Source organism: Centruroides sculpturatus, unplaced genomic scaffold, assembly GCF_000671375.1.
Source record: "Centruroides sculpturatus isolate CEXI.00-Female unplaced genomic scaffold, Cexi_2.0 scaffold194, whole genome shotgun sequence".
Taxonomy (NCBI): Eukaryota; Metazoa; Arthropoda; class Arachnida; order Scorpiones; family Buthidae; genus Centruroides; species Centruroides sculpturatus.
This window is the reverse complement of record NW_019384455.1, coordinates 853996-862860: the sequence shown is the minus strand read 5'-3', so window position 1 is coordinate 862860 and position 8865 is coordinate 853996. Positions and strand designations below refer to the sequence as shown.

Here is an 8865-nt window from a genome sequence, read left to right as displayed (position 1 = left end):
TATTGGATTGGAAACGAAATAGTGATATATTGGCTAGACAGTAGCGATAAATCGCTGTAAACCTTTATCTAGTAAGAAATCTTTTTTCGAGAAGGGTATGACAAAAGCAAACACCTAAATCTTTAAGAAAATTATCTTTGCTATTTAAATCCGAAAACTTTTTTCTCTTCTATTACTTTCTATTTTAACAGTGATTATTACTAAAAGTGACAGTTTAAAAGTGTTTTCGTTGCTAGGCCGCAACATTGACTATAACAGCAAACTTAAATTGTTATTATATGTTCTATTTTCTGTATCTTAAATCCTATTAAAAATTATATCCCGTAAAAATGAATAAAGAAACATACTTTAATCACATTACTTTTCATTAATGAGTCTAAAAAATGTTTAATGTATAAATTTTTATAATGATATATAGTGCCTACTTTCTCATTAAGCACATGAAGCATATGCAGTGGAGTAGCCAGGATTTTGAGATTGTTGTTCAAGTCAGAATTGAGGAGACCAAGACACATGTTTCTGTGCCTCTGAAAAATCTGTCGTTTTTCGGAAAATGTAACTCAATTACCTTACAGTTACTTTAATTACCTAGTCTTACCTAATTCAAGTTATGTGATATGCGTTGTTATAATTTTATTTTTATTTTAAAGTACCGTAACAAAACTGGTTGCTTTAGTATTAATGAGGTGATGCAGCACTATAAGCATCTCCCTAGATACGCCCCTAGTCACATGTCTACTTTTGGATGTCCAGATATTGGAAAAAATAAAGTAATTTTACTATTACAATTGTATATCATAATTTATAAATAATTCTACAGCTATAATACAATTAGACGTTATTATTTTATGATGTAAAACTATGTAGAGATAATCCAATCTATGCCTAGGCACCCAGGAAGGTCTACTGATGGCGTTGAAGGATTTAAAAATCATCCGTCTTTACAACGATCATTTATTTGTTAATACATTTCCAATTATTATAAAGAACAATACATCTCTCCTAATATTAAATTCTCTCCTGTATAATTTATTAATTATTTATAAAACTTTTTAATAAATTAATTCAGCAACTTAATAATAGATATAAATTACATAAATAAATGAATATATGTATTGTATATATACTGTACAGTATATTATACTGTATATATTGTAAAGTAAATATTTGTATCAATAGATGGCGACACCTATATCTAATTCAGATTTATTGTATATCCACAGTATTTTTCTTTTTCTGAATTGTAAGCCCAACTGTTTGTTTAAGAATAATTTATTTTTACGATTCTGAAATCTATTCTTATAAAATTTCAATATTGCATAACCTATACGGAGTATAAGTCCATTTGCAAAGTTTGCATTTATCAATAATAAATAGAGGAGAAGGTGGTATTATGGAACACTGCGGGTATTATGGAACCACCCCATTTCGAACTGATAATAAAGGTTAGCTGTAGCGGAATGTGGCTGAACTGAACTAGGCAGACATCCATAGCAAGGGGAAAACCCGTTTTACTTCAGTTAAACGGTTGTCCGTATTTAATCAGCAAATTTGTTTTTTTTCAAAATTCGCAAGTTTTGAATGCTAAGTGAATTTAATTATTTTTAACATATAAATCGTGTGGTTGTAGGTTCACTGGTGCATGTATTCCGTTCCAGAGACTTAGGAGTACATATTAATCTGTGTGATGTTGACNACCTATATTAAGATAAGTATATATATATATTTTTTAAAGATGAAAGCTTATTTATAGCGTAAATTAATAACATATGTACTGTACGCTATGTATAGACCTATGTATTTTATGAACAGATTAAATATGTTCGACATTTACTTGATCTAAGAATAAATAAAAATTGACGAAATATAAAATAAAAAAATGCTAAATATTCTCTAATTTATGTTATATTATAATGTAATATTTAATACTGTCAAGCCTCTGAACAATGGCTACTGACTAGAAATTTAATAATATTGTTAGGAGTGCCCATCGTTAGAAGGTTATTTTGTATGCAGCTTTGTTTAACTTGTCGAAAAATGGCCGCGATTTAAAGGTGATCGTTGTTAGATAGTGGTCGTTATTGGAGGTTCGATTAAATATCATTTTCTATTTTCTTGTAAACAGTAGTCATAAGTAATAAACTTTTTTTTTAATAAAGCTATCGATGTCATCGTGTGTTTAAATGTGAAAGAGAAATTAAAGAATTAAGGAAATTAGGAAAACATCTTTGTTTTCAAACTATTTATCTATAATCATTGCCAAAAATGATTATAAAAATGTAATTTTTCTCATTTTAATATACAACAGATAAATTAAACAAACTTCTCTATCTTAAAAGAACAGCACAAACTCATAGTAAACCATTGCATTTTGTATTGTGAAATAAGAAATCTCTAATTATTTGTAATATGTGTCATTTTCTTTCTGACATATTTCACTCTCCTACCCTGATAACAAAGTACTTACATTTGTAGATTTTGTATACAATTTAAACTTACAATTTGCACAATATGTAAACTCATGAAATATGCATGTAATCAATATAATAAAGATAACATATATCATACAATTAAACCTATTATCTTTGTAGTATTTTTGCAAAAGAGTCGTTATAATAAATTCGATATACATCGCATAAATGCAATTTTCACCGCATAATCGCGAATCTAGATAAAGGAATTATAGGGGGAAAAAAACTGGAAACGAAACAAATGCACAAGTTTTTTGTCCTAGATACAGGTTCGAAAGCAAACGTCCTTTAAGAATCAAGGAGGAGTTAGTTCACTTGAAAGCGAGACTAACAAGCTCAGTGTTCTACTCATTTCTCTTCAACCATGATACTGGTGAGTAGCTTCAATTCAGAATATTATTAATCACTGTCGTATAACTTTTAACATTTATGAGTAATCGTTGTTGTTAATGATACATTATGCAACAATTTAGTAACAAAACGTGATTTTTAAAACTCTTGCCCTCTTTTTTTCCTGTTTAATTAATTATTATCCGATAATATAATGAAAATAAATAATGATGTAATATTTTTTGGATATTATGAATTTATATTGTTTATTCATTAACATTCTCTAAAGAAAGAGAGGAATAGATTTATTGTTTCTCGTGACAAGAGAAGCTTTCACTTCCTCAACTTAAAAATAAAAATAAAAATCTGGAAATTTTTTAAATTTAAAATATCGTGAAAAATATATAGAACAGTAGAGTTGACTATGAAATAATAATATTTTTAATTCTATTATTTTCGGTTATTTAAAAGCAATTCTTTTGTCCATGCAGATAATAATTAAATATATAATAATGCTAGTCGTAATTTGATGTTATTTTTGATTCTTGCTATCCTTTCCTGTTATTAATATTATATATTTTTATACGTATCATTAATAAACTTCATTATTAATACGCTATTTTGATATATGAAATTTTTTATGGCTTATAAAATAATTTACTTTAGTAATTTTAACTTAAATTTCGCTATTTATTTGAAATATTTTGAAAGTGACTTTAGAAAACTTTAAGAAATAAACAATAAAATAAATGAAAGATTTCATTACATTTATCCTTGCAAACAAGTTTATCAAAGATAATAAAGGCTTAATCAGTGCCATATACTGCATAACACTGACCAGCAAAAAGTTCTGTAGCCTTGAAAATAAAAAGATAATTTTATAGCCGGAATTCTTATAACACATTCGTTTTGATAGAAATTAATCCTTTGTAAGCGTACTGTACCTTACATTACCAAAAAAAGTGCTTTTTTATTTGTGTTTGTTTGTATTTTGAAAAGGTGTTTCGCTGTTTGCTGCCAGTTTAATTTTCAAAGAAAAAGCACTCGCGTGAAATCGACTAAAGCTACCATTAAGATATACTTTGTTTATTATTTCCTTAAAATTCTTGGGAATACGCCCCAGGTGCTTAAAACTGGTTTCTATTATTTTCCAAAATTATATTAACTCATTTTAAACAAATAAATGTTGATAATGTCTTATTAACTTTTTAAATGTTTTTAAAATTACATTGCTTATCCTCGTTGAGAACTGAAATAAGAAAGTTTTTATATTCGATCGAAACTATCGAAGGTTACGAACAATTATAGATACTAAACTCGAATAATTCTAAATATGGAATGTTTTGCTTCTATTTTAAAAAAAAAGGAAAACTAAATATAATGTTGTAAGTTAATTTATTATTTAAAATAATTTTTGCAGCCTAATTTTATTATTAATTTCTTTTCAGATATTCCTTTTCATCCTTTGTTTAGAATTAGTAAGCAGCAGAGAATATTCCGGACATGAAAATGCTAAAATAGCTCCAATTCCCTATCGATTCTCCGATAATTCATTGAAAAATGATTACATGTACGCCTATTATTCACCAAAATTTAATTCACGTGCGTATACAAGAAGCCCATTTATTGCAATTCGATACACTTTCGGATATAAACCATACAGATACGCTTACGGAGTGAGACCTGTTCTAAAAGATTATTTGAAAAAATTTAGATCCTGGAAACAAGTAGAGAAAGACCTGGCAGCAACACCAAAACCTGAACTGTTATCGTAAGAACTGTGGCCAATTTATGTTGTAAAGAAGATTAAAACGCATTATTAATATGTGATTTAATACATTTCAATTATAAGTTATCAGTTAATTGTGATCAATCATTTCATAAATTGATCATCTGATCGAATATCAGCTAATTATCATACAAAAGAGATGTATCAGACATTGAACAATTATTTTAATAATTATATTTCGACAGTGTAAATAATATTTTTATTAAATTTCTTGTTATAAATGTGTAATATTTAATATTTAAAACAAAAAAATTACTCTCTTTTTTTATTCGGGGTGTTACTTGTCATTAAATGGTTGAGTGATAGTGTGAAACACATTTTTTTAATAATCTAGTTATTACACGACTTCACGTATTGTAAATTGTTTTAATGGCTTAATACATAGCTTTTTTTAAAAAATATATCAGTAAATTTATTAATAGAAAAATGTTTTAGACGGAAGAATAAAATATAGTTTTATATATAGAAAAAAAATCTGTTCGAGTAAAAACTCATAGGAAGATAATTTAATTAGACTATATTGAAAGATTATACTTATAGTTTTATATAAAGATAGGTTTCATGTTACACATTATTTTCTGGTTGAGAGAAAATGTTTAAATTTTTCAGTAAATATGTCACAGGTGGTTAATGCTCATCATTTTCATCGTCATTTAACACAACGTCCCGTCGCCATTTACTTTTTATAACAAATATTTTTAACTCAATTGAGCATTTCGATTTCATGATGCATCTCCACTTGTATTAACGAGAAAAGAAACAAATTTGATACGTTTAATTAAATTTCACGTTTCCATTCATACCTTTTTTCGTTGTAAAAAAACACTTGGACTCGTTTAAGTTGTTTATTCATCTCAAATGAGTACAAATGGTTTCTATTTATATTCAAATAGGTAGGCATTACATAGAAATTTCACGATTTTCTGGTTTCTATTTTAATTTCGCACAAAAGAAATTTATATAATATAACTAAATGTATATTTGTTCTCTAAACCTGTACTTCTAACTGTACAAAAAGGGCGTCGAAAGTTACATCAAGTTACAGCTAAATTCATTTTTAATCCAGTGTACACGTCTCGGAATTTATTAGAAACAATGAAAAAACGCTTCAATTCAATCTTATGAATGTTGTTTAATTAATTATTATGATATATATAATATTGTGTAGTTAAAAACAAGTATCTGACCCAAGAAAAATTTTGCTCCAACGGCCTATTGTAACTAATAGCGCGAGTCTAAGTATCTAGATCCATAGAGCATAACAAAATAGCTTTAATGAACTTCAGGTTAAAAGTTTAAATTCACAAAACCTTGGCTGTATTACGGTTAAGGATCACAACATTTCAACTCGAATCTAAATATATTATCGTAATTTAAGAATTTAAAATAAAACATGCAAAACCTAATTAACGGTATAATTATTAACCTAATATGAATAAAATGCAGGCCTATTTATTATGGCATACTTTTGTGCTTCCATCTATTGTTTAGAATAATAACTTTTTAATTAATATACAGCAAAGATATTTATAATTAAAAATTAAATTTTCTAAACCCAACATAATCGAAATATTTTATTAATACTTCAACAAATTTTAAGCAAGTTAATTTGAAATTATTAATTAAATGGTAACGATTAAAGATAAAACTGTAAATTTAAACTATCGTCACGTTAACGTTATTGTTTGTTATCTAAATAATTTTAAATTAAAATTATATATATATATAAAAAGAAAAAAATATATGCTAATTACATGCGCTTGTAGGCACGTCACACTTTTCCGCTTATCGTGACGTTTCCATTTGTTATTACATGGTTTATTGATGATTAATTAAAGTCATCACGTTTTAATATTTTGAGCATGAAAGTATTTAAAGAAAAAGTTAATAACCATCTCCTTTTTATAGTTTCCTTTTCAATGATTTTAGTGTTTAATAAGACTATAAATCGACAATGAATGGCTTGGTGGAAACTTGATAAAACGTACTAAATTTAAAGAACAATACAAAAAGTCATATGATTTTTATATTGTATATTGCTTGCGTAAGAATCTTAAAAGGATGAGGTTTTAAAAAAACATACATTTTTTTTCATAACGCAGTTTATTAATTTTTACAATATAATTATGTAGAGTAACATAATATAGTAGACTAAGGAGGAACTGAATGGGTCCTGTTTTATTAACCTAGTCCAATTCTTTTCAAATATGGGGGTTAAGCCCAAATTCTCAGTGTACGCGGCCTGCTTGCACATATTAATTTAATCTTGCGCACGTACGTTGCAGTGAATAGCGTATATTTAATAAATAAATCTAAAATAAACTTCACCAATTGAAAGAAATTCGTTGAAATGCCGTAGCTTAGGCTTTTACGACAAGTATAAAAATTATTTATTATGACTACATGAATTGTACCGTATTTAATTACTATATTCTTTCTTAAAGTTTTTAATATAGTTAAAATTATTTTCATAAACATAATTTCAATTTAGGATACAGCTTATTCACTTTATGACGGTCTTTCAGGAAAAAAATAAAATCATGAAAGTTACTTATAATTCGATTAATTCGAAAAACTAATAAAAATGTCCCACGAGAATACGAGAAAATAAAAAAAACGAATAAAAAAGAATTGAGAAACTAATAAGAAAAATAATTTGTTTTTAATAAGAAGACATGCATTACTTATCCGAAAGACTAAGAGAATATTATCGTCTCTGCATGTTTAAATTAACACGCAAAACCGTGAATCTTTTTGAGTGCAAAATGTGATTTTAGAATCAATTCTCAGATGGATAAAGCATGGAATTTAAAATTTAATTAGACTAATTTTTAATTATTGGTTTCTTCTAGTTTATTTGCTCCAACCGAGCGTTTTACTGATATTTTTACTTACTCTTCGTTGCAAATTTCTAAAATTATATAAATAGTTAGAACACAACATTAAAAAAAACTGAATCTACAATCAAATGTCTTCAAAACAGTGTTTTTTTTTAATTAAAAAAGGACACGTAAGTAAACACCAGTCAAGAATATACTAAAATTTATATTTCTAGATAGGCCAATGTGAGTTGTAGGCTTTTTAGACGACAGAACATTAGAAAAAACTTACATAATATATGTTACACTTATAGAAGCATCGTAAAATTTTATGAAATAACAATCAAAATTTATGTATTTTCGCTTTTTTAAGTTTATAAATGAAAGATACTGTATTTAGAGTTGTTGAGAATTGAAAAACAATTACATTTTGAACCCAAGCAAAAATTATTGTCAGAAATGTATTATAGTAATTAAATACCCATATTTGTGATTATATGATATAATAAAATTTTATAGCCACACACAAAAATTTTAAATATAGTTTTCAATTTTACTATCGAAGAATTTAGAAAAAATACAAGGTGATCATAATTAAAGAGTAGTTGTTCAGAACACTGTGTAGAAAGAACTATTGGGAAAATATTAACCAAATTTGATTCACATGCTGTCTCGAATATGCGGTTTCACTTTTCGAAATAAAACTATAGTTTATAATTTAGCCGTTAGGACGAAATTTGGCTCTGCTCCCCTAAAGTATATATTATGTAGGTCTTCTAATGAATTTAGGGATTTAAATAACGATATTCAATAATTTTACTTCATTTACAGATGTGGAATGTGGAATTGACGATATGTGCTCTTAATTCCCGTGTTCTTTGAACTGCATTCTCTACACAACATACTCGTCGGTTAGTCGTGGAGTAAGAGTAAGCGCACACTTGGGCGGATGGAATGGACGGATAAAAAGTCACACTAGACTGGTGGACAAACGGAGAGGACGAGTTGCACGGGTGGAAATCCGTCTTGTATTCTGGAGGAAGCAATATTTCGGCCTGTCAGCCTCGTACCGTCAAGATCAGTAACCCAGATGCCTAGCTATCGAAATCACTTGCACTTCACTTATTAACTGAAACTGCTTTTTTTTTTTTTTTTAGGGAAACACTTACTTTTCTGGGAATTTTAGTTTTCCCACCCTATGAGAAATAAGAGTCCTTTTAGCATTGTGCAATTTTTATCTTTTTTCCTCATTGTGAGCCCAATTGAGTCAGGCCCATAATATGGCGGCCGAATGGAGAAAGACAGGACCAAATATCGTACTGACCACTTCTCGAAAAATTACTGAGACTTTTTCGATCCGTCCAGATTCGATTCTGAGTAGGCTGCCACCTTAACATTTGACTGATGGACATCTAACGTGAGAAGAGTACTGTCATTTGCCCCTTTTCTTTTATTA

At 27.7% G+C, this 8865-nt stretch overlaps 1 protein-coding gene across 1 annotated transcript; it reads left to right on the top strand.

The window, feature by feature from the left end:
* Positions 1-2772: 2772 nt before the first annotated feature.
* LOC111620650 lies at positions 2773-4772 on the top strand. Its single transcript, XM_023362623.1, has 2 exons — positions 2773-2844; positions 4250-4772. The coding sequence occupies exons 1-2, from the start codon at positions 2836-2838 to the stop codon at positions 4574-4576; spliced, it is 336 nt and encodes a 111-aa protein (XP_023218391.1). The 5' UTR covers positions 2773-2835; the 3' UTR covers positions 4577-4772.
* Positions 4773-8865: the final 4093 nt, after the last annotated feature.